The 27,927-nt window shown below is 36.7% G+C and overlaps 1 protein-coding gene across 4 annotated transcripts in view; it reads right to left on the bottom strand.

Annotated features, from left to right (window-relative positions):
* CBLB (Cbl proto-oncogene B) overlaps positions 1 to 27,927 on the bottom strand; it is a 199,815-nt gene that overhangs the window by 107,498 nt on the left and 64,390 nt on the right. For all 4 annotated transcript variants that reach the window (XM_057697271.1, XM_057697272.1, XM_057697273.1 and 1 more), the window contains exon 4: positions 3,256 to 3,402. In XM_057697271.1, coding sequence (XP_057553254.1) covers positions 3,256 to 3,402 — 147 coding nt within the window. The remainder of the gene's footprint in view (positions 1 to 3,255; positions 3,403 to 27,927) is intronic.

The following is a 27,927-nucleotide window of genomic DNA, read 5'->3' as shown; positions in this document are numbered from 1 at the left end:
GGGATAGGCTGTTACTAAAGTTAGAGAGACCAGACAGAAAGCTGTTGCAGGGAAGATTTTGAACTTGTATATGAAACTGAAGAATAGACCTTGAAGTAAAGTTAGGATGGGGTGAAGGGACACACAAAGATTCAGGAGTTAGAATCCATCGTTCTTGTTGGATTACAATTTGGTTGGAAACGTGTCTAAATCTCCTCAACGTCAAGAAATGCTTAGCAGGAAGAGCCCGGAAACTGCTACCTGACTTGCTTATTAGAAAAATGGCTGTCACCCACAGTCCAATCACATTAATGGGTCTTTAAAAAAAAAAAAAAAAATTTACATGCTAATAATACATTTTTTGAGCCTCATGCTTAAAGTTTCTGGGTTATAAACTTCACCGTCTAACCCAGAGGGTAAAGACTCAGTTTGGTATTAGTCTCACTTGCCAGAATTTACTTAGACACACTCACTCAATAATGCCACTCCTCTTTTCCTACATATTTCTACTATTTCCTGGTCAACAGACTAAGAAAGCAAAAGCAGAACTCAACTATTAAAACATTCAACAACTCTGCATAAAAATCTACCAATTACAGGACTTCCAAATCTAATAACTACAGAATTTCCCAACTGGAAATCTCCCAATTTCCCAGTTTCCCCTGACACATATGATATGCTATTGATATCCTCATGACTCCAGGCAGGTGGAACCTCTGCAGCTGGGCTTGGGTCTTGGGCAGAGGCTGGCCCTACCACGACTTCAAAAAGGTTGAGAAGCACAGAAATGACACATTAGGCACATGATACCTAAAGATTTTTGTCTGCTGCCTGTTTTTTAGGTCTGAATCCTAAAATTGCCTTTAGGAGTTCTATAATGTCCTTTGAACAATAACTGTTTCCCAATTTTAACTCAATCCTAATATTTTGTTCTTATTGACAGTTTCTTTTGGGAACAATGTCACCATAATACTATTTAAGTTTAAAGCTGCTTTATAAAAATCATAATCTGTTTGGCTGTTTTTAGAACTAACCACTCAGTGGTTCTGTTTTTGGAAACAACACATTCAAATTTAAGGCACTGGTTAGGTCAAATGAAAGCATTCTCAAATGCCCTCGATATGCAGATAAATAACAGAAATATTTCTGTATAAGAACTCAGTTATGCAAAAATGCAACCTAGTATTAAAGTATAAGGAAGATAAAAGAGTCAACCTTTTGAAAGGCTACATCATTCATTCGTCCATTCATTCAATAAAATACCGTGGAACTATAAGGTGAAAACCCACAAAGAATATAAACATGGTTTCTCCAATGATCTAATAAAAGAACCATTAATTTTGATGACTACAGAAATATGTCTGAGTTCCAGAAGGAGCTTTAAATTTGGCTCTCATCCCAAAAATAAAAATCTTAAAAGACAAATTAAGAAGGCTTCTCAAGTAAGCAAAGACAGAAGACAAGGGTACAAGGGTTTAGGAGGTAGGGAGAATGTTTAATTGGCATTTCAAGAATCCCCATTTGATTTAATAGTGATTTCACTCACTTAGCAGTTGGACAGAAGTTTCGGCCCCTTAATGTCTCTGGTTATAAATGAAGGGAAGTAAAGACGTCTCAAATGCATAATTTCTCTGTGGTTTGAGGTGCCGGCAAAACAAACTCCTCTCTTGAAAAACGTGTGAGCAATCTTTCCATTTTTTACTGACCTTTTGACAAGCAAGCAATTTCATAACTCACCAGAATTTTCAGTTTTTAAAAAGAAATACCATAAGCAATTTGTCTGATAGGTTTTCTTAAACTTTTAAGATAGCTTATTTTGAAGGTTACCAACTGTTTGCATTAGGCTCAGAGTGTTAATATATGAGCCATAGCTTCAAGAAATCCTCAGTTCTTACTCCCAGAACTCTGCAATCCCTTTCTGCTTTCTACAGTTCAGGAATATTTAATTAGCACACTCTTGGCTGTGAGTTTAATTCACGTGAGGATGAACCTTCTCTTTTTTTAAGTCCTCATTTGTGACTGGATATGGAAGCATTACAAATAGCTAGATCTCTGGAACACAGAATGTCCGTGTTAAGGGCAATAACAGTACTTCCTCCTGTAGTGCCTAAAAATAATTCAGAATATGTTTTATTTAAGAAGTCGGAAAAAGGCTTCAACATTTTTGAAGTAAAGAAATTATATATCTAATCAAATGTACATTGCTCTGTGTATGTCCTAATCATGTGGCTATACAAAAACGCAGCACTTCATAAAGAAAAAGAAGGGAAATCTAATGTTACAGTTAATTCCCCAGTGTCAGAGGACTCAGATCATAGAAAGTGTACGCCAACTTTTCTGTCTTATTTCATCAGCTGATCTATACACATAGAATTTAACTATAGGATGAAAACAATTACCTGTGTGTAAGCAATCTCATCCTTAATTCCTAGCTAGGGTTCTGCCTACATTCAAGGACATTCTGAGGGTACTCTCTCATCAAAGGGGACCCTTAAAAGAGACTGAAGAAACCACCTGCCTTCTGATGCTCAGTTCCTGATCATCTTACTAACAGATTCCTGACAAAAGATTTGCAGGCTTTATTTAAGTTATGCAGATGTCAGGTATTTAATGCCCATTATTTATCAAGATCACCTGGGTGTGTGCCTGGATAGGAAATACCTAAAGGAAAACACCTAGCTATTTTGTGTGATAATGCAACCTTGTGATAACATTATCCTCATGTCTATGTCTTGTTTACACACATACACTTTCTGTGCAGTGACACAAAGAAACCCGAGTCCCAGGGTTAAGGCCTTTTCCCACTTCAGTTTCAGATCTTCACCAAGCTTATAATCCACCGCCTCTAGGAAGCAGTCTCCAACGCCTACAATTCTGAACTAACTGCTCCCCCTGCAAATTGTCGGCACAATTTATTTACGCCAATTTTCAAAGTATCTTTTCCTTTCTGCCTTTTATTTTGTATGTGTGTTTTATGTATGCACTGGGTTATAAAAAGTCATGAGCTTCTCATGTATACTCTATAGCTTCTTAGCACTATTTAACTCAATGAATGCTCATCAAATAAACAAATGTCATAGAATATTTACTTGGTAATAACAAAATTATTCAGTTACTGAGGTATACTTTTGGTGGCTAAAAAGAAAAAATAGCAATCAAAACACTTACCAAAAACGCTGAAGTATATTCTCAAAATACTCAGGTAAAATTATACCATATGGAACCAGAGGCAGGTCTATGTCACTCTTCAAACATGGATCCAAAATTTGTACTTACTTGTCTCCAAAAAACTTCCTCCAGAATTCAGCAGCATCTGCTTTTGTGATACGAAAGTTATCTCCCTGGAATTGCCCATTGGGAAAGATTGCTTTGATTTCTGCCAACATGTGACTGAAGATAAGGGATAGTTTTGTAAGATTTCGTCTGTAGACACAAAGGAGGAAAAATGAAGGAAAAAATAAATATACAGGCATATCAGTTTTAATGGAATAGATACTATGAAAAATGAAATTATCAACCTAGGTCAACTCAATAAAGCCCTTAAAAACAATGTTCTAAAAACTATACATTGAAATTCCTAACAGGGCTTCTGTTAATCATCCGTGTATTCATTTAATGTAAACATGAACAAGATAAATTACATGGATTTGATGGGAGAGATGGACACTTAAAAAACTCATAATCAAATGTAAGTGCTAAACAAAAGAGATAGAGTGACTATTTCTACAGGGGGAATAAGGAAAAGATGGGTCATTTAAGGAGAATCTAGCAAGATAAGCAGTTGTCCAACAGACAAAAGACTTAGAGTGGAGAGGAGGGGAAGGAGGAGACGTGTGGGATGAAACTATTTGGATAATATCTAGGTTTAGCACGGCTGGAGAAGAGCGAAAGGTGAGTGGAGGAAACGGCTTGAGACGAGATGAGAAAGTTTGGCTGGGACATGACAAAGAGAGGCATCTGAACCAAGGAACAAAGTTTTCTGTCAAATACACTTGCCACTTCCACCTAAAAATTAGAGTTTCTGATGATAGGTCTCAGATATGTGCATATTTTAGAAGCTCTCTGGGTAATTCTAATGTAGTCCATAGAAAGCTACTGTGATAAGGAATGGGGAGCCAAAATGGACTAAAAAGATTAAGGAAATGATCAAATCTCTGTTTTAGAAAGAAAAAGTTATGCTAGCATGAGAACAATGGTTTGGAATGGGGAGAAATGTAGATGTTGTCTCTATTCTAATAATTTCCATGCTAAGTTCTGTGGATTCTGATATGATTTAGAACATGCTTCAAACCATGACTCATACTTTAAAACAACAGTATCATCTGCATTCCTTCTTAGCTTTTCTTAAGTTTACAACATTATGTTAATCAGCCCAAAACTGTGAGTGCTAGATAATAAGGAAGCAATTAGAAGATAAAATACTACAGAAATTTTCAGTTTTGAGCTGACCTTGCCTTTTTATATTCCTGCTTACTCAGAATCACCAGAACACAACAGGAACATATATAATATCTTTCCATTTTGAAGCTTTAGCTGCTTTTGCGTATGTGTTGAGGGGACGGGGAGGGGTGCAGGGAGGAGGCAATTGCATTAGCACTTAAAGTAAATATAGAGGAAGAATAGAGAAAGCTATCAAATCTGCAATGCATATAACACCATACAATGTTTCAGCAGGACTTTGACACTGAAAGTTATGGTTATTCGCCTCATTTTTACTCATGTACCTGTGTTTAATGACTCTCAAATTAACAAGCCAAAAAAAAATGTTAGGTACCAAAGAAATCCTATAATATGCATCTCTCAGTAAAGTTAATGAAAAGAAATACGTAACTTCCTTTATAGTGGAATACAGAAAAAATGAAGGTATCTGTGATAAAAAGTGGGAAAAGTAGGAATGAAGAGAAAGCAATAAAGTATAAAGTAGTCAACATCTCAAAAAATTCATCTCTACTGGAAAACCAAAAAGTCCCAATTTCTATAACCTTTATTATCTACAAGAAGCCTTATGAAAAAGGAGGGTCAGAACTTAGACCTTATTTTAGTGCTTGACTGGCAATAATAAGCAATCTGCAAAATTATTATGGTTAGGTTATGCAAAATGTTTCATCTTCTTAGATTCAGCCACACTTCCGCACAATTCAGCCTAATTCCAAGGTAAGACTTCTTTAATTAGCTGAATTTTTGATCTTCTCGTTTATGTCAAAACATCCTCATTTAGGTGATAGCAGATATAAGAAATTCAGTCTTAAGAAATGAAAAGTGAACTGATGAACTATATCAAAGGAAACAATTGCGGCCAATACAAACCGCAACTGACTTTTGAAATTTGAGTTTAAGGGAAAACATAAAGTCATTTTTGAAAATCTGCAATGAATTTATTTCTGTAATTAGGCAAAAGGGTTAATTTTCCATCAAACTTCCAACTGATACATAGAGAAGAAAAAAGAAAAATCAGGATGGCTATAATTAGGGAAAACCAACTGTTCCTTATTTTCTGAATTGGTTGCTCTCCATCCCCTTGCTTCTTTGTTCTTTAATCATATCCAAATGTTTTTCATTTTTATTTGCTAGATTTAAAGCCTGAAGCACAATACCAGTGATTACCCATCTTGGATATTTGATCCACTGGCTATATAGGCACTAAACTTTAAAACAGAAATAGTAATATTTTATCTTTATAATTTACAGTCTAGAAGCTCTAGTAATCACTACTACTTATATAACTAATCACTGTTAAATTATAAACTGTGTGTATAGTCCAATTTTCTTGTTCCTACAAGCAGATCACCACATTTTTGACTTCTCACATAAACTAAGGCAATGAAAAGATTTACTTTGCCTTTAGTCTTTAAAGAAATGCAAATTCAAGTTCTTAAAAACATGAATGCGACAGTTTTGTGTTACCTTACTTTTCACATATACCAGAACACATATTTATACTTATTTTATATCTAATTTCTAAAAACACACACCATATATATGTAAATGATTATTCTGGGAATTCTTTATCTGAAAGATTGATTTACAGAGGTTGCAATTCACACCAAGAAATGAAAAGAACTTACAGCTAATTCTACTATCTGATGTCATTTAAATTTACTGTCATAGCAAGTAGGTTTGTTTTTTATATGATTGTGTGGGAGTTTTTTGTTTACTATATTGTGCTTTACATTAAGCTTTAATTCCCTACCCCACTCTGCACTCTTAGATACCCATTTTAAAACTAAATAACCTCCAATCTGACCTCCATTTTGAAAATAAAATCCAAGGATACAGTCATCTCTAATCATTTAAGACATAAGGGGAAGAATGGCAACAGCCACACATCTTCTTTGTAGATGAATTTTTTTTCCGATCATGATACTTTTCCATACTTTGCCAATTTTCCCTAAGCCCACCTAACTGCTGCTCCTAAGACCAAAAATGACGACTGCTCAATAAAGGATCTGAAGCATCCTCATTAGGAATATGTATCTATCACTAAATGCCTCTACCCCTGAACAACTAAGGAAATCAAATTTGTCTACAAAGACTCAATAGTCTTAAACATAACTTCAATTTACAAGAAATTCTGCAACACTTTCACTTTCGATAGAGATACTTTATTTTGACTAATTACTACCCCATTATCTCCCATTAACCATCACAAGCTAAGCCATTTTTTAAATGTCTTCTGTGAGAGATTCTGTTTATAAGAAATGATTTTGGAATAAAAGGATTCTGATATACCAGGTAACCAAAAAGTAGCTTCTAGATGTCAATACTGGGTAAACCAGTAAAGATATGAACATATAGAGGAGCCTTGAAGAAGAGGGAGGGAGAGGGGAGTAAAGACAAAGGAGAGGGGAAAGATGAGAAGGAAAACTATCTGCATTTTTTTTTAAGTGTAATAAATGCATCAGCAATATCAAGACTATCACCTCAGAAGCAAAGTGTATCTTTTATCCTGAATTTGATCACCTAAAACGGTCTTCCTTTAAAATAGTATGAATCAATTTCTCCAAAATTCAACTTACATTACTGCACAGAATGTGAGGTCGGAATGATGGAGAGTCGCTATTTATGAATAAGTCTTAGTAGCTTAAGTGGCTACAGCCAACATCATCGGCAGACTGAATGTACACAAGATTTGATGTAGGATGACACAATCCTACCCTTAATAAATTTATCACACAGTAGGGAAGGAAAGAGACATGACCACTTTATTATGATACAATATGGGGGGGGCAATGCACCAACTACAGCCATCTTGAGGTGAGGAATTTGAAAAATGAATAAAAAATACATCAAAACTTGATGAGCTGCCTCCACTACATGTAGGCGACACACACAGAGTGTAATCTAAGTAGATCGCATGTAGTCCTTGCATTTTCTCAATTCAAGAGACAGCTGTGTCATAAATCAAGAAGGAAATAAAAAAGCTTTAAATGCTGAATTCGTGAAAAACGTTAAATGGCACTTCAAATCAGTGAGTTCCAAAGTTTCTGAGAATGTACTGCTTCTGGAAGAAGAAATGGGAGACTATTTTTTATCCAAAAACTATTAATAATTCAATTCTTACATTTAAAAGCTAGAACAATTGCTTCTCAATCTTTACAAGGTGAAACATATTCAACATAAAGAGAAAGGCAGGACACAAAGAATACAGAGGCACTGAAAATGAGTCTCATGTCCAGTTAAACAGCAATTTCCATTCCCTCTGTTTCTGCTGCAGTGCCTTCCAGGATGGGTTTAGGGTGTAACTTCTCACTGTTTTTGACCTTGGGAACATTTTGATTCTTAAGAAAGTGAGGATACAAGGCTGATGTAAGCCTTTCATTTCCCCCCCGCTTGGAAATAGTGACTATTATTAAGACACCTCCTGAGAGTCTTAAATAAAACTGAATCTTAACCATTCCCCTGCCTAAATGCTTTAAAGTTTTCAATACATCTAAGGGGAATACAACACAGATCTTTTGTTTGTTTTTTCGACTGAAGTATAGTTGATTTACAATATTGCGTTAGTTTCTGGTATACAGCAAAGTGATTCCGTTATACATATATATATACTTATTCTTTTTCTTATTCTTTTCCATTATGGTTTATTACCAGATATTGAATCTAGTTCCCCATGCTATACAGTAGGACCTTGTTGTTCATCTATTTTATACATAGTAGCTTGTGTATGCTAATCCCAAACTCCTAATTTATCCCTCCCCAACCCCCTTTCCCCTTTGGTAACCATAAGTTTGTTATCTATGTGAGTCTGTTTCTATTTCATAAATAAGTTCATCTGTGCCATATTTTAGATTCCACATATAAGTGATATCATATGGTATTTGTCTCTTTCCGACTTACTTCACTTAGTACGATAATTTCTAGGTCCATTCGTGTTGCTTCAAATGGCATTATTTCATTCTTTTTTATGGCTGGGTAGTATTTTATTGTGTATATGTACCACATCTTCTTTATCCATTCATCTGTTGAGGGGCATTTAAGTTGCTTCCATGGCTTTGCTATTGTAAACAGTGTTGCAATGAACATTGGGGTGCCTGTATCTTTTCAAATTATGGTTTTCTCTGGATATACGCCCAGGAGTGGGATTGCTGGATCATATGGCAACTCTATTTTTAGTTTTTTAAGGAACCTCCAGACTATTCTCCATAGTGACTGCACCAATTTACAAGGAATACGAAGCAGATCTTAAAAGTCCAAATCCAAATGAAGATTCAGAGTCTACCCCAAGTCAGAAGAGAAGTAAAGTATGAATAGAAACATTCTAACCTGAGACGCAGGCAGTAGGACAATTTTTCAAGCTGTTCCATATTACTCCACTGAACTGCTCACGTTAAAAGAATTTAGCAAACTATATCAGTCCAAAAGCTGCACTAAAATACGTGACCAAGGAAGGTTGTTTTCCTTTCTTAAAGGATAAATCATCCACCACTAACAAAGCTAGGGAGACCAAGTGCAAAATTGTGGCTGGGAAAGATGAACCCTGGGCATCCTTTGATCTCTGCAGTATACTCTCAAACATGTTGCCCACAAAGGTTTGTTAAGAGCAAGATGCTGTCTCACAAAATAAGGATGATGCACTCAGGGTTAATAAATTTGCTTTCTAAAATAAAGTTTTGAATGGACAATTTACAAATGCCTTACCTAAACACAACTAAAACATGAAATATTCCTACCATGTTCAAATGTAATATCATTTGATGAGTTCACAGGAGATATTCAAAAGATATTCTGCCTAATTCTTCAACTGTTGTGTATTAGAGATTGGCCCTGAAGTTTGATAGTACATGCTGGGTTCATATCCTTACTTTGCTGGTTAGTCTTGAACAAGTTACTTAATGTCTCTCTCTGAACCAGTTTCCTCATCTCTAAAAATTTTAAATAAAAATGCCTGCCTCACTAAGTTGTTGTGAGGAGTAAACAGATATGAAGGTAAGAGCTTAACACAACTAATTTTTTAAATGCTCAATAAATAAGTTATAATTATTAATTCTACCTACCACCTCTGTTTAAAAGTATAAATATCCCAGTAGCCTTTCTTCATTTCCCCATATAATATGATTGTCATTTAAACTGATGGCCATCTTAAAGGTGAAGTCATATTTCTCACCTTATTAAGATCATCAATTGTCAACGTGGCCTTTTATAATTCCACAGCAAACAATGAGCGAATATTTGATTAACCCATTCATTTATTCTACACATCTTGACTGAGTGTCTATTAAACTATGTCTAGGTAGGCACTGATGATACAAAGATGAAGATGATACAATCCTATTCTTAATGAATTTAAGGGGCTTAGGGATTGCCAAAGGAACAGAACAATGTAGTGGGAATATAACTGAGATAGAACCAGAACAAAGGTGGTAATCAGTGAGAGAGAGAGAGAAGTCTACAATTTTAGGGGTGATGGATGCAGTTCTGACCAGAATGTGGCCCAGCAATGGGTAGGAACAGTTCAGTGAAGGTGAATTAGGAGAGGAATTAGATAACTCCAAGGTAAATGGGGTCCTTCATGAGGATTTTGAAATTTCCTACGACTATGACAGCAAGTTTGCATGAAGGAGAGAACTACAATAAGCCTTATCTCAATACATTCAATAAAGCTTTCCAAATCATCTTTTTAAACGTCAGCTATTTTAACTTTGCAGCAATGTGAAGCAGGATTATCCCTCTGATGATTTCAACAAATAATTTTATATGGAAAATTTATTATGAGAAACTACAACAGTGTGATATGATCACTCGTGCTTTCATCTCGTTTAAAAGCTTAATAATATCTACTTCAATACAGAGAACACTTTTGTCTTTAGTGCTGGATTCCTTTTGATTAAGCCTAATCTGTAACAAGTATCCTTTCATAAAATAAATCTTAAAAATGTAGACCCGTCTATTACTTGAGAGAGAAAAGAAAAAACTATTCCCGCATTCCTATTTAAGATAAAATATCAATACAATGAAATTTCTGTGAACTATGTGGACAGTAACCATTGCAATGACTCAAACAGAAGCAACATAACAGAACTTTGTTTTCTTTGCTTGATTTTCTTTTCAAAAGAAAAAGAAACACTGAAAGTTCTACTTTTATGACCTGGGGGACTTTGATAAAAGAAAAGTCTTATCATCAAACAAACCTGACCCTGAAACAATTTGTTTTAATCCAGAGTCATTTCTTTGCAATTCCCAAGAGATCGCCATAAGAAAAATTACAGTGAAGGAGCATTCTGAATTACGTCAATTAAGTCAGTACTTATTGCTTCTAATAAAAAATCGTAATTATTATAATAATTTTTTAAAGTCTTTATTGAATTTCTTACAATATTTCTTCTGTTTTATGTTTTGGTCTTTTGACCACGAGGCACGTGGGTTCTTAGTTCCCCAGGCCAGGGATGGAACCCGCACCTCCTGCATTGGAAGGTGAAGTCTTAACTACTGGACCACCAGGGAAGTCCCCTCCTAACTGTCTTTACTTACTTGCTACATTCCCTACTCCACTATTATTGTTTTTTGTCGCATTTACACTTCAGAGATAGCTATTACTTTTACTCACTAGAATACAGTTTAAATTCTTTCTACAATAATATTTTCTCCTGTCCTTGGGACCAAGCTACCTTCCACCATTTCTCACACTACTTCTCTGTTCTCTCCTTGAGCATGTGAATGGCCTCCTGCTCTTCCTGATCTCTCCTGCTCTTAACCTCTGGTTGAGCCGTATCTTCCTCCTCACTGATTCCAAGTTCCTTCGTCTCAGCCTGTTGAACTTTCACCTGCAGCAGTTGTATGTCAAAGTATGGCCACGGTATCTTTTCCATCCCCCTTCTCCGATGTCATCTATCAGGCTGTTAAATGCCACCACTTCACATTATCTGCTGCAGCAGAAAGTTCTCTCTGAAGAGTACAGTTATTTTACATACATATTGCACTTCACCTCAATCAGAGCAAAATTCTTTGCTGGAGAAGAAAAAGTCTTATTATACCTGTAACAGCTTCTTACACATAATAGATACCCAATAAATGTTCATGTCAATGACCATGAAAACACTTAAAGAATAAATACATAAGAATTTCCTGACCCAAACAGTGCTAATGAACAGATCAATAGGAGCAGCACGTTTAAAGACAGTTTACAATAACACTACATAGTGAGGCATCAACTTTCCAAACGGTGATGAAAAGGAATTTTACCAAAAGCTGCTTTAAGAGAGATTTAAAAATCTAGTGTTTGACTCCTAACTAGGGGGGGAAAAAAAAACAACACTTTACTCTGTGAGTTCTAGTCTCTTCTCTCTCCCTTTTTTGTTGTTGTTGTTAATGGTAAAATATAACAACAGCAAGCAAAAGGAAATTAACGCTGTATGCCCCATGTGAAGTTCCAGAATCTCAAGTAAATTGAACACATCTGTCATACTTTCTGAGGAAGCATAAACATCGTTTCCCAACACATTACCTGTTCCCTGACAGTAATTCCTCCTTTTAGCTCTGGAAACTTTCCTCACGGATACCTTTGTTCCACTTCGACCCTGCTCCCCAGGATGGAGCAAGTGAACAACAAATGAACCACAGAGCAAAGAGATAGCTCATCTCTCTGGTGCTCTTGTTGTGAATTACTGACAAGAAAACTAAAATCATGATATTTATTCCATCTCTTCCCCAGGGTTAAAATTATCTTTATTCAAATGGTTGAGGCAAATGTAAAAATAAACATAATTTTGCAAAGCAATTCTCATTTATTTTTGGTATAATCTGACATGGATACCACATTATAATATATATAGAGTGTGTGTGTGCGCGCGCGCACGTGCGCACACGAACACACTCAATAAAAGTGTGAAGTGAGAAAGGCAAGACAATAAATAGTATGCCCAGTACTCAGTTCGATTAAAAAGCTTAATATCACACTACAGACAAATAGAAAACAAATACAGGATATACACAAAAAGATATAAACAGTAGTAATCTCTGGATAGTTTATAAATGGTTTTTCTATTTTTTTCTTTAAATATTCCTCTTTTCAAAAATATTATGGACAAGCCATTACACTGACTTTCTCAGGCAAACCTGCCAGGTGCCTGAAGGAGAGACAGAGACTAGATTTCCACACCCACTGCAACAGCCCATCCTCAGACAGGCCCCACTGGCATCCAGGCTGCCAAGCTCGGCTTTCAAGACTGGAAGGCATCTCTGGTGCAGTCACACCAAACCTTCTGCTTGACCACTGAGTCCCACTTTTCTAAAAAAGTATTAGCCCTTCCATCACAGACCATCCACCGATGGCACACTAGTATAATTTCACTTTTTTAGGATATAAATCAGGGAATACAAAGGTCAAAGAGTCCAGTAACTGATAAACTGAGCAACAGTCTCATTCTGCTTAAATCTCATTATCCTTAAATCTAGTTGGTGACGTTATCTCTTACCTTTACAATAATCTTAAAAAACACAATTCAGGTTGAATTATTTTTAGGAGCAAGGAGTCCCTGATAGTTATTATAGATAAATTAGCACATTACGTATATTCTTTGTCATACAACAGCATAAAAGAAATGTATAGTGACATATGACCAGAGTATTCAATTACCCACATTTTCCTGTCTACATACCACATACAGATATGACGTATGATAATGGTTCAGGAGAAGGGTACTAATTTAGATGTCTACAGCCTAAGAAAGAAATGCTGGGTTTTTTTAAGCAGTAAGACTGACTATATTGGGACTTTTTTTTCTTTCAAAATGAAAAAAACGTAAAATAATCATAGAAAAACATGGCTGCAATAGTTAATAGCAGTACAATTTCCCTAGACCACTATAAACTTCTTAAATTTTCTGAATATAGCAACAACAGGTATATTTTTTAAATTTAAAAAAAGGTCTAAGATTTTCTTAAACTGGCCAAAGTTAACCTAGATGTAGGTTAGTCTGTATCTGAGTGGTGGCGACAGGACCTTGTAGACAAGTGGTTTCTACATTTCCAATATCAAGCCGCATGAAGGAAATACTGGGATATGGTGGAGGAAACCATGGCACTGGGAGCACAGGGTTGTAGACCCAGCTCTGCCTGTCTCACTACTCCATGATAAGAAAAGAGCTACAAGCTTCTCTTATCCAAAGTTTTATCCTCTATAAAATGAGGAGACTGTGGGTATACAATTTGAGGTCCCATAACATTCCATGGGGCTATCATCTCTTTTATTCTGGTTGGTAGGAGGTAACTAGATAGCTCGGGCACTAAAAAGCCCATACGCTTTAGGCAAAAATTATGAATCCATCTCACAACCTACAATTAATACGAAGTACAAGGTGCTATATAACATTTCCAGTTTACAGACTTTCCTCAATATACCTCAGACTGAGACTGCAGAAATCCTAAAGTCAGGATAGAAAAATCTAACACTGAAAATTGAAATTATAGTAAGTATAAAAATTCATTAGTATGTTTAGAAGTCTTAATTTTTATTTTGTTCATTACCATAATAGGCATCTCTGACTTTTTCTTTCCTTTTCAACAAAGTCCCTGAATAACGTTGTTTTCCAAAACAAAACCACAAAGCAGCAGAAATAACAAAAAAAATAGTAATAAAAGGCAACTTAAAAGCTCTGTCTTTCATGTTAACGGACAGTAAACACTAGAGTATTGAAACCATATGAAAAATGTAGACTACTAAAGAAGAGTATACTCGATGGGAAACTTATGGTTTTAAAAGTTGATTTATTTGTTCTTGTAAGGAAATGTGCTAATAGTAAGCCAAGGACAATATCACGTCTAAGAATTTTAACTTTCACCTCAACCGAGAGTTTAGAAATAATTTAGGGAGGCTGTTATGTTTACCACGTGATGGCTGATCAATAACATGAATCAAATCCCTTTACCATTTTAGTCTGATTGCAAATGGAATAACCCCCACATCAAAAAACACCACCCTCATACACTGTCTTTGGAGTAGAAAGACAAACATATCTAATCTGCCCACACCCTGAAGGCCAAATATCACGAGTTAAAAGTTCCGCCTCTACAGTCAAATCAACTTCTACTTGAGCTTAAACCACTTAGGCACTGAATGACTTTGGGTACTAAGTTACCCACTAAGCCTTAGTTCCCTGATCTCCAAAACATGAATTACAGCACTACTTACAGAATTTGTGGAGGGTTACAGATGGCCAAAAATTCTTTGCCATCTTCCCATCATGGAGAGGGATCTATTCTCCCTCCCCCAGTACCTGGGCTAGTCTGTGCCTTGCTTTGATCAGTAGAATGTGGTAAAAATTACACCGTGTAAATTCTAAGGCTAGGCCCCAAGAGCTCTGTGGTTTCTGCCTTTGCATCTTCGAGAATGATCTTGGACTTTAGTGATCATGCTGTGAGGAAGCCCAAGCAGTCATGCAGAAAGGCCCTAGTGGGTCCCCAGCGGCAAGGCAGCAGCAAGTGCCAGCCAACACCACATAAAACAGAAGCCAACCCCCAAAATCATAACAAATAATAGCTGTTGTTAAATTAAGCCACTACGTTTTAAGTGGTTTGATACACAGCAGTAAATAATTGGCTTAGGAAACCTACACATAGCAAGTATTTGATTACCTTTTATCATTATTACCAGTATTACTGGTGCTACCAACTTAGTATCATTATCATTACTGACATCAATAGTAGCAGTTGAAACGCGAGGACCCTCTTCTCTCTGTCAATATGAGTAAGTAAATGACTTGTGGATATAGGATCAAACACTATGTAAAACTTGTATTCCTACTTAAAGTATTTTTACATTGGAAATTATAAAATTTTCATCTTCTTTATTTTCTCTGATACTAAAACAATCTCACCGAAAGAGGTTTTTAGAAGAAATGTGGACTATACTAATTGGAAAGTAGCCTAACTCAGATTTGGATCAGAAGGAATTTAATTTCCAAAACATACTTATTTAGATAACCACACAATGAACTGAACTGTGAAAATACCATTAGGCTAATCCACTGATTTATACCGACAACAGATTTAATTGCTACAAGTCTTAAATGCTCAAAGGTGGAGAATCCCCTTAATATTATATGTACATAAAATGTAAGCAAAGACCTGAAATGTTTATAGACTGTATTGCAGTCTTTTAATTGAGCTGACATTTAAATCACGTTTTCTAAATACGACTTAACGTAACTAGATTTGACATATGTCTAAGATAAGAAATCATCCTGGATTTTGGCTTGTCTAGTTCTATTCACTGGGGTCTCTGTTTAAAAGTCAAGCACTATTAATAATCCCTTACTTATCAACACTGAAGTGTTCACACTGATTTTTTTTTAAGCATAATTCTTTTGGCTTCCAGCTGTACCTAAATCATCACTATAACAATCTTGGGAAGACATTTAAAGATACTGTTGAACAGATTATTGTACCTGTCTATTCATGTAAATAAAGTTACTGAAATGGTTATTCAACAGATGTATTGCTATACCCAAGACTTGTAAGATTTAATTTATACACTAAGCATGAGACAATCATTATTCCTCTCCTGGTGATACCTATCATTTAAAGCGTAATAGAGATAAGAAAATCCAAATATTTAAAAAGAAACCATTTTTAATACTTCAGTTAAATACTAGAATGATGAGAGAAGGATCATGTATTAACTCATGAAAATTGTATTTCCTGCTAAATTATTTCCTACTTAATCAAGTATTTCTTAAAGAATCAAATACTAAGGGAGAAAGAAAAGCTAAAAATAATCCACAAACTTGGGCTGTAAAAGCAGCACCAATTAATCTTTTCATTTTCTGGCAAATCTTACTTATGATGGAGCTCACTGCTTCTCTAAAAGTCTAGCTTACTTGTACAAAAGTTAGTTTTCCCTGTTTTTCAGAATAATTTTATATGCATTGAAATTGTGATCTACATATATGAAATCCCAGTGACTTTAAAATAAAGTTTATTCACTCAGTAAATATTTTTCAAGGCTGCCACTACACTAGGCAATGGGGATAATGAGATGAAAACCAGCTAAGTCCTTGCCCTCCAAGAGTTTATAATCTAAGTGGGTAATTAGATATAAAAACACAGCTACAATACAGTGTAACTGTACAAATGAAGTACATTCAAGGTGCTTCAGCAACACAGGAGCCCACGGGAGAGTATACTCAACTCTGGGCCTCTTAAAAAGGGTTCAGAGAAGCAGGGGAAAGGCGAAAGAACTTGCCAGATAAAAGCAGCAAGGCTGGTAGACAAAGTTATGCGGGTGTACATCAAGACTGCAGGATCAGAAGTGATCTTCTGGGAAGAGTCTGCTAGGGCAGCAAGGCCACGCTGTCGATTCTAAGTCATCTTGCTCTGCAGGCCTGCCCATTATACCAGCACAGCCCTACCACCTACTCAGGCTGCTCAAGGATACAGAAGCCTACATATCCAATCATGACTCCACCAGGGAGCACTACATTTGGAGGGAGTTTGAAAAAGAAAACCACTTTCAATAAAATGTATCACAAGCTACAATTCAATAACTAGGAGTTCTTAGACCTTCATCCAAATTTAAAAGCTTTCATTGAAGATTTCTCTGTTGTAAGATAGTAATTGAATTTTGAGGGTTTCTTCCCTGTGTGCTTGACAGAATATAATCTAGATTTAACAAACTGAGAAAACAAGCAAAACAAAACAATAGCTCTCAGGGAGGAATGCTCCAGAAGCCTATGTCTTAGAAGCAGATGTTCTACTTTGGCAAGCTCTCAGCCCCTGGCGTATTACCATTTGAAACCCACTTAGAGATCACATTGCAAATGCACATCTGAAAAGATGTGTTTCCATCTCAAAATACCACAGTAATTCCCTCACTTCCAGAAATGATTCACCAGATAAATATTTAGTGTAGTGAAGAAATATATCCTTTTTCCATGATCTAAAGTAGAACACTGAGCTGACTAACTCCAACCCCAAACACATTATCAATAACCAATCAAGTACCATCCCACCAGGTGACATTCTCAGTTAATTCTCTGGGTAGGGAGACTGCCAAAGCTCTCAAGTTTAAGACCCATTTGATTCCACTGAAAGCACTGCAATCTGTTCTTTAAAAATGGACTGTAGTTAAGCAATACATTTTTCCATTAAGTTTTATGGAGCCCGATGCATTTCCTGTGTCAAAATCTGTCACAAAAATCTGTTTCTCGGATATCTGGTACAACACACGTGCGAATATGGTACCACATGGAGATGTCTGCAAATAGCAATGTGTGGCCTAGCATTTGGTTTCTGATCAGAAATAATTTCCAGTATGTTGGTTGTGGATTAATTTGGATCCTATTAATATCTATTATTAATCACTGTTCTCCCCATAATACACATACTATACACACCACCAGGAATAATGAACTGTTATCTTCTTCATTGTGAATAGCATTTTCATAGTCAAGTGCAAAGAAAGACTAACCATGAAGAAGCATGAATGGTAATAGTGAGCCTTAGACTTCAGTTCAGCAGTCAAGACCCAGGGCAAGAACAAAAGTAAATACTGATATCTGACAATTACACTCAAAATCCAGTCCTTGGACCAGCAGCTTAAACATCACCCCCACAGCTTTTCAAAAATGTAGACCCTCAGGCCCCACCTCAGAACTGCTGACTCAGAATCTGCACTTTGATAAGCTCTCCCCTCCTCCCAGGTGATTCATGTATACATTTAATATCAGAAAAGCACTGGGTCAGCTCAAAAGATATTTTATTTTTCACTGTTCTGCCTCTAGGCAAAATTGCATCTAAAGCAGCCTAAAGACCTAAAGACCTTTTTAAAGATCTGCAAAAGAGATTCCACTCTGTTGTCCCACACCACATACTATCCATCAGTCCCTCCCCTGATGCTGCCAACATGCTGGGAGTCACAGTCGTCATTACTGGGCTGGAACATCATTGTTTGAGAGTGATGTAGCTTCTCTTCCAGGACACACCTCACGGGTAACTGCTGATGGGACTTTCATTTCTCATCCCTTTTGCTCAATAACCCTAAAGAACTCACCCCTAGTCCTTGATGACTCCAACCTGGGACAGCCTGTACTTTTCACATTTGTAAATATCAACATCAGACTGGTAATAACCTCATCACCACACCCCAGCTCATCCCCCACATCTCTACCCTGGGAGAAGAACTTCTTCTGATTGGCTAACACATTGTCAGAGGTCAGGGAGCGGGCTTGCTTCCTCCTACTACAGGAAATAGAAGACAACCACACACATCACTGCTTTAGCAGAAGTGTGGTTCACCTATGCCTAATTTGAGAAAGGAGCTAACTAGTTCTCCCTTCAATAATCTCCCTGTCACCATTAACCTTTCAGATCCCTAAATGCAAGGAATTCATCTGCTATGTTTGGGTCTATCTCCTTAAGAACAGCAAGGGGGGTCAAAAAATAAAAAGTAAGACCTGTCAGCTGAGAAATAAAAAATATCTTCTCCAGATGCCACTGAGGTGCCATTTCCTCCTAGAACCGAGTATTCCCACTGCTATATATCTCCTTGTAACTTAACAATTAAAGAGCAATCAGGGCCAGCCTGCCTACCCATCAGCATAAATATCCTTGGAAAACGTCAATCAAGTCTGGCTAACTAATTTCATCATGTGAACCTCTAATCAGGGAGAGAAAGATCTCGGCACTGCCTGTGGTGGAGTGATGAAAGCAACACCACAGGCTGGAACAAGGCCAGGAGTGTAGGAGTTTGAAAGGAGCCGCTGCCGAAGCCTAAGGGTGATGCCGCTCCATTCTGGCACCTAAGAGAAGGAAAGTGAAAGGCAGAGATCGGCAGAGCTTGTAAGCCTGCCCAGCACTCTCTGAGTGTCCCGCCTGCAGTAATAAATCACGGAGGAAGTTCACGCAGGGGCTCTGAAAAACTGAGGCAGAGAAGCCAGCCTTCTCAATAGAAAAGGGCTGGTGGAGGAAGGTGTTCTATAAACGGCTGGTTCCCAGATGCTTTTATTTAAAAGAACAGATTTTCTTGAAATGTTTAACCACACTCAACAACAAAAATAGCGGAAACTAACCTAGGATTCCTATTTATTTCACCAAAAGGACATTAACACCAAACCTATCATTTTTTTGACATCAAATAATATTTTCACATCATAAGAACAAGAGGGGAATAATTTCTGAACAAAAAGGGTATTCCTTTACCCTGGATAAATTTAACTTCCCGAAAGACTCACTAAAATGCCTGCTATAACTTCCAGCTCCAGACCACAGGTAAGTCTGAGGAGCCCTGTCAGCAACAGTCCAATCATGCAGAGGGCAGAGGTGTCACCCCATGGCACCTCCACATGCCTCTCACCACAGCTGAAGAACTGAGCTAGGCACACACTACAAGCTTTGAAAAAGAAATGAAACAAAGTGAAAAAGAAGCTTCTCTCAAAGATGAATTAATATAGACTGCTAATAAGTAGTTATTATTCACCTACGAAATAGTAGCTCATTTTTTACAACTCTGGACATGACTTGCAAATACAGATTATACATGGCAAAAGGCCATGAGGAAAAAGAGTGGACTATTAAAATATACAAGGCCAACACTAAAAATAAGACTGAAAACACCTGTTCTCATCTGATTCAGTTCATTCAAATGAAAGTTTCACACAAACTACAAAGATTCTATGGACATGAAATTCCAGGTTATTAAATCATTTGGATAATAAAATTTAGTGCTCTAAGTTAATTTCAAGTATTCTGTTAAACGTTGTGACAACTGTTACCATGTTAAATTAATGATTTCTCTTCCTTTACATGGGTCTTATGTGAATTAGACTATTACTAAAAGTCAACCCTGCTTACTAAAAAACCCAAACAGACTTCTGCATATCCCAACACTACTTAATTGTTGTGCAAATGATATGATCAGACATTAACCTTACTGGGTAGCTCCCCACTCCCCCCACCCCCCAAGCAAGTTAGCAGTTATCCCAAAAGCACACCTATGTCACAGTCTTTTAGAACATTTCAAAATAATCACAGATTACAGAGGTGAAGGCACCTTAGAAATCATATAGCTATTTCTACCTTCTCATTCATAGACATGGAACTGCAACTTGAAAAGGTTGTGACAGGCCCAATATCACAGACCAATTCGGGGCCAGAAGAGAAAAGAATCTTTGAACTCCTAGTTACACTGAAACTACACATACATTTTGCCCCTGGTATTAAGAGGCAATACTTTCTTGTGAGCTAACCAATTCATCAGCCATTGCTTATGTTTAAATGACCAAAAAAAAGTTAATAATAGATACCCCATAAATATACTAAAATATGTTAAAAATGTATACATACATCCTAAGACAGAATACATGCATACCCTATGACTCTGCAATTTCACTCTGGTATGTATATCAGAAATACATGCATATGCACACCAAAATACACGTTCTAGAACCTTGACAGCACTACTAAAGCCAAAATTACTCAAATGGCCACTAATAGAATGGATAGTGTGAAATAGTAGTAAAATGGAACATTTAAACAGTAATGAAAATGAACAAACTGTAATAACACATAGTAACAAGGATGATTTTCACTCATAACATTTAGCCAAAGCAACCAGATTCAAAAGTATCTACTGTAAGATTTCACTTAATATTTACTTATTTAGATTATATATGGCTATATTACCAACCAAGGGATACAGCTATCCATAAATATGTGAATAGATATGTGTTGAGTGTTTATGTAAAAATATATATATCCCTCCCCACCCCCCATTCTCTGGGTGTAGGAGAAAGAGACTTCTGCTCTTTTCTTCACATTCATTCCCTGAAATGTAAATTTATAACCACAAGAGATTAACTTCCCCACTGGCTGCTTTCCAATCCACACTTACACCCTGTTAAAAACAAGACAACAGGCCCAAAGTGGAGTCACTTATGCTAAATTCCAGGTCACCCAACTGAGACTTAATTATTTGGCTCTCCCACAAATGGAACCTTAAACCAGTCAATCAGGAATCACCTGATCAGCACCTGCCTGAGAGACCCCTGTCATCCCCTAAAGGAAAGTAACCTTGCAATAACCAGCCCACTTTTGTTGCCTAGCATAACTTCCTTGTTCCTGCTCCCATCTGCCTGTAGAAGACCTTCCTTCTGAACAGCTCCTTGGAGCTCCTTTCTTTCTGCTAGATTGGATGCTGCCAGATTTGGATTGCCTTTGCTCAAATTAGCTCTCAAAAATTTTTGTATGCCTCAGGTCATCTTTTAACACCTCTAAAGCTAAACGTGAAATGCCAGAGTCCATTAATTGAGGCTAATATCAGAAAGAAAGTGGCCTCATCATTTTTTCAACCTGCCGTTGTGGGTATCACAATACTTTTGTCTGTCTGTTTATGATAAATCTTTCTTCCACTGAAAAACCCAACCACCAATTTCACATAATAATCAAGATTTTAATAAAAATTCAGTTTTCCCATAAAATGCTTTTGGAACTAATATCAATATGCAAAACAATGTAGGTATACTTAGACCTAATTTAAGGTTCTAATTTATAAATTCAGATATCAGGACAACTGGATTTTCTTGATATGAATCCTTCCTCAGGCATCCCCTAACTCTGCACACTGAAACAGAAAAAATAATGGGAAGTGGAAGCCTTTTCCTTTCATCAACCTATTGAAGGTTGAGCAAGGCAGTTCCCCAGCTGTACCTACTGCAATGGGAAAAGCGCAGCAAAGGCTAATTACAGAGCTGTGTGTGCTCAGGTGCCAGCTGAAAAGCAGATCCAGACCACCTCATTTTGGTCATCCCAAATTTTAAGGTGACACCACTATCAGAAGCAGGCACACATTTAGTTTTTGTAAGACACAAGCTAACCTCCAGAGTAATCTCAGGAAATTATAAAACATTTCCTTTTCAAAAATGCTAATTTAAACTATTATGTTGAACAAAGAGATGTAAAATGCTAGTTAAAATCTTTTTAAAACTGGAGTTTTAAAAATACACAGATATTCCATAGCACTGTTTGAAGTCTGTTCCTGAGAATGTATTACCTGTTCAAAAGTTAAAATACATTAAAAAATAAAAATAAAATGCCTTCAGATGAATTAAATGTGTCTGGTTTTTGTTGTCTCTAAAACAAGACAGAAACACATGGAGTTCCACAATAATTTCTTTCCTTCAAAGTTTCATTAGAGGATGATTAAATTTAACCCTATCCAGAGATTTGAAATGTTGGCGTGTTACATTATAAACACTCAGAGAAGTAAGGCGTTAGGTACAACCTTCAGATCTCCCGTTTCAAGTATTTAACCAAAACATCTGACCCTACAGACCACAATAAAAATAGAAATGTTATCACAAATCAAACTGTTTGGGGGTTAAGAGCAGGCTGAATGGGGATTTAAGTCTGGTTTTTTTTTTCCCCATCTGTAGTCAGAACCAGATGTTAGAGATTGAGATTAGGGGTGAGGAAAGAAACTTCCTCTTTTAAAACCCAAGAACTACCCTCTTCCCCCCATACTGCTTATTTTGAGTGAGATGAGTTTATGCAAACATACAAGGTTTCAAGTGAAAAGCTGCAACCTAGATGTCAAAACCTCCTAATTGTTAGTGAATGTGCAGATGTAGGGAGGTCAGGAATTTAAGGAGGCATTTATGGTTTGGTTTCGTTTTGTTTGGGGGATGGTAGGGCATCACAAGAAAGCCAAAAATTGTTTGACTCCTCAGAAGAGTACCACACAGTAGTAGGGTTAAGCAGCAAGGAAGCACCCAGTTCCTTTAAAATATATATATATATATATATATATATTTGAAAGATTTCATATATATAAGAGATAAAAGGAGAACTCCAGGGTGATTATTTGTTGCTTATTTGTCAAGATCTAATAAACAATATGACTAGATGGAAGGATATAATGTATAAAAATGACCAGAGTAATAAAGATGGAAAAGTAGGAAAGAAGAACAGCAGTGGGAGAAAGAACACAGGATAATGAGGAAGAACAAAGAAAGAAAACAGTCTCTGCAACTGAGAGGATGAAAAAAAGGAAAAACACCTAATGAATTAACAAAATAAATTCAACAAAATAAAGGGTAGGGAAAAACAAGGATTTAATGTAGAAGTTATAAAAGAACATTTAAGCATGAAAAAGCTACCTCTTGGTAGTCTTTCCATTTCTATTAACTACATAAAATAGGCGTATTAGTACACATTAGTTAAATACATGAAGCAATAGTTGCATCATGAAGCTTTAGTATCTTATAAATACAGACTAGTCCCATCCATATTTAAAATACCTGAATAATCAAAAAAATAAAAATAAAAGCCATTTTAGCATTTGACCACAAATAACATTTGTGTTCTGTTACCTCTCGGTGGTAAGATTACATACATGTGACTTCATTTTATTGTTTTGTTTATACTCCCATTACAAAATTTTCTATAAGTATGTATTCACCATATAATCCAAACAAGAATCAAATATACTTCTAAATGTTCAGCTCTGAGGTCTGAGGTGGCACATGAAAAAATGTTCTCCTAGCAGCTGAGATTTTACTACGTACCTTGAGTTGGTGTCTACGCCAATTCACCCTTCCCCGCCAACCAACCTGGAATCAGGTGTGTATAGTCTTAAGACTATTTTTATAACTGATAAACCTACTCCAAGGAAGATCCTCACCAAGGCTCCAAAACACACATCCATATAATCATATTTTTAAAAGAAAACAAATATATGCTATATTGAAATATTTCAAAATCTGAACCTGTCACTTATTGTACCATTTTTCTTATAGATCCACAATTTTTTAAAGTGATGTCCACAAAGACCTTATTTCTGCAGAAGGCAGGAATAAAACAGTTCTCCGTTATAAAAAGAACAGGATGCTAACAAATAATCACAAAAGTCATTCTTTAAAAACTGTCCTTTTTGTTTTTAAAGGATATCTATCCTACACCTTTAGACCATTAATATTCTATGAAGACTAAACAAACCAACAAATATTTACTGAATTACAGAGCAGCTACAAATTCCGCATGCGTATATGCATGTACCTTTGCAATGGGACAACTCTTCCCGCAAGAGGTGAAATCTTTTGCTCCATCCCTTCAATCAGGGCTTAGTCATGTGACTTGCTATTCCAATGAGCCATTAGTAAATTCAACAGGTCTGTACGCACTTGTGAATTGGTGGGTACCTTCTCTTCCTGCTGGGAACCATTATGCAATCATGGGATCATACTTAGGCTATTCTCCTTGAGGATGAAAGATGCATAAAAAGAAGTTCCAGTCACCCAGTTGAGGCCCCAGACACATAAAGGGAGGCCACCCTAGGTCATCTAGCCTCAGCTGAGCAGCCCAGACCACAGGAACCACCCAGCCAAGCCTAAGAGTCAAGAGGAATAACAATCATTCTCTTAAGCCACTAGGTTCTCTATGCAGCCAAAGCAAAGAGAGATACTAAGTACTGAACACCCTCATAATATCTGTAAAGCATCTAGCATACTACCTGGCATCTGTGATTGCTTTGCAAATGCTACCATCTTATTCTTTATGGTAGGTCCTTCCAAGGATACAAAAAGGTTTGGTAATCCTCATCACATAACAGGGAACTCCAGAAAATCTGGAGGCTTCTTAAATCACTGACGACTGAGCTACACTTCTAGAGTCTCTGATTCAATAACTGTGGTAGAGATTGAAAATCTGCCTTTCTAATAGGTTTTCCAGGAGCTGCTGCCAATTCTGCCGGTCTGCAGATCACATTTTGCAAAACACTGCCCTAAGAGTTTAGTCTCCAACATTCATTCAACGAATACTTCTTAAACACATCCTATGATCATGGAGGTGCTAGGCTACAGACTACGGAAAGACAAGTATAATAAGTAAAAGAAGGTACAGGTGTTATAGGGGCTACAGGTGCACCTAGAGAAAGGCTTGATGGTGTGTTTGGCAGGTAATTGGATGTGGACCAAAGAGTAACAGCACCTTAACACCCTCCTTCTGCCCTAAGAGTAGCAAATACACATTTGTTTCTCAAATATATGAGACTATATAGTTAACCTATATTTTGTCAATATTTCTTTTTCCCTTCTGTGACATTCTGACAATTACATTTCTAAACCTCTGCTCTAATCTCTACCTTTGCTATTAACATTACTGATAGAGTACACTTTGTAACGTATATTGTAGTTGTAACTACAACCATATAGGCCTGTGCAACCTTCTCCTAAACAATGACTCATGTTATAAACACAATCATCTATAATTCCTGCCACAGCAATAATGACATAGGGTTAACATGGCCTAAAGCATTTTCAGTTGGGTTATCTCTGCCTAATTTCCTTCCAGATAATGTGCACAAGTTCTAGAATACATGAATGTGTATAATTCTTAGCTCTTAATTTCTCTTGTGTCATAACTGAGTTAATGGCTGAATCTTGGCTATGAATTTCCACATTTCCAGTATTAAAATGGAGAAAATATTTGTCATTTTATGGACTAAGCAGTCAAAGAACATAATATTGTGGGTACTTCTGACATACCAAAACTTAAAGTTCCATAAAAATATGGGATGTCCTGGTAAAAACATGTGAGTCCAAGCCCAAAGATCAGAATTCTGGTTCTGTTCTGTGGATCTTGGACAAGTTACTTAATCTCTTTGGTTTGAGCCTCAGATTCCTCATCTGAGAAAATAAAAGGAGATGGTGACCAGTGGTTCTCCACATGCCTTTGTGTTCCAATCACCTGGCTGTTTTATAAAAGCCCATGCCCCAGGTAATATCCTAGAACAATTAATTAAAAACTTCTGGGGGTGGAAACCATATATCAGAGTTGCTTAGGGCTCCTCAAGTGACACTGATGTGCAGCCAAGGTTGAAAACCACTGAGTAGGAGGGTCTCAAGGTCCCTTCTAACACTCAGTGGTTCCCAAGGTGAGCTGCACGTGAAAATCACCTGGGGAGCTCAAAGAGCCTTTCTCTGCCAGGGCCCACTCCAGGCCACTCCAATCAGAACCTCAGAGCGTATCAGGCACTGGTGCTACTTTTAAAGCTCTCCAGATGATTCTGATGGATCACTGTGGCTGGGAATTACTGTCAAGACCTGCATGTTTAATTTACAGAAAAATTAACTTTAGAATTCTTTAAATGGCAAGCTCTTATCTGGTGATAGCAGGTGCATTGATAAAAACCCTGAATTATATACAAATCCCTAGGAAAAGGTACATAAAATCACTAATCCAATCTGAAACTATGAGCCAAGTAATATCCTTCAGACATCTACTGATAATTCTGACTTACTGGGCAATTACAATTATAGCATACTGGCACAGAAACAAAAACAGCAAGTGTAAAGACATAATTTGGGCTTTAGAAAACTATTGTACAAATCAAATTTAGTAAATAAACATAAAAACAAATTGTGAAAGTCAAATGCATACTTTACGAGAAAATAATGTTGACCCATTTCCCTTATTCAATTACTTAGAGAAAGAGAGAGAGAATGCTACCTCAGCATGTTAAAAAAAAAAAAAAAAATCCTGGGAAGAGATTTAAAACACTTAGACTCCTTGAATGTGTGACTAATGTGTTTTCATGAGAAAAATTTCTTTTTGATCACTCGACTTGGGCAGGTTGAAAGCTAAATTTTAGAGAGGATTTACCCTCTCTTTGGCATTGAAATATTGGGTCATTAATAAAAGTAATCTTTAAAACATCCAGGAAAATAAAATAAAAAGCAGCAGTCATTATTAATGCATAAATGGTCTATAACTTTAATAGTTTGCAAAGCCCAGGTATAGGTGACTAAATGACAATCACTGTGTTAAATACCATACTTACAAAAGTGGAAAAAGACAGTATTTTTAATGAGAAAGCATATACTTTTTAATACTTTAATGTATTATAGACTATTTAAAATGTTTAGCTACTTAAAGGATAATGAACCCAAAGGTTAAAAATGAGTAATCCTCTAACAAATGGCTAGTCAAATTAGTCATTTAGCCTTTTAAGTACGTATTAAACATCCAGACAGGTCTGAACAATTTTAATTTTCATTTTACAAAGAACTCTGTTGTGCTTAACCACATCACTGAATTCATTTACATGAAATGGTCTTCTTCCTCCACTCCGTGTGGTGCAGTGAATAGCCAGGGGACTTCCTAAAACGGCTGGGCCTGGCCCAGTACTCATCTTGAAGGCACCTTTACAGTGCAGTGGTATTGTTTGGGCATGGCAAGACACAATTCCAAGCTAACCTAGTGCTAACAACAACAACAACCTGTTACAACTCCTAAAGGTAAGAATTAAGAAGCGCATTTACTCAAAAACATATTTCAGAATGGCCACAAGCTCAGGACTCCACTTCTGTCAGCAGGACACCTTAAAGCAGTAACAAAGGACAGAATCCTGAAAGATGCCAGGGATGTCTGGGATGAGATGAGGAGGTGGCCTGGGTTGTAAGGGGAACAGAAACAGATTTCTTCAAATATATAAAGGGAAACATACATATCTAAATCAGAGAT

This window comes from Hippopotamus amphibius, chromosome 10 (genome assembly GCF_030028045.1).
Source record: "Hippopotamus amphibius kiboko isolate mHipAmp2 chromosome 10, mHipAmp2.hap2, whole genome shotgun sequence".
NCBI lineage: Eukaryota > Metazoa > Chordata > Mammalia > Artiodactyla > Hippopotamidae > Hippopotamus > Hippopotamus amphibius.
This window is presented reverse-complemented; position numbering and strand designations above follow the sequence as displayed.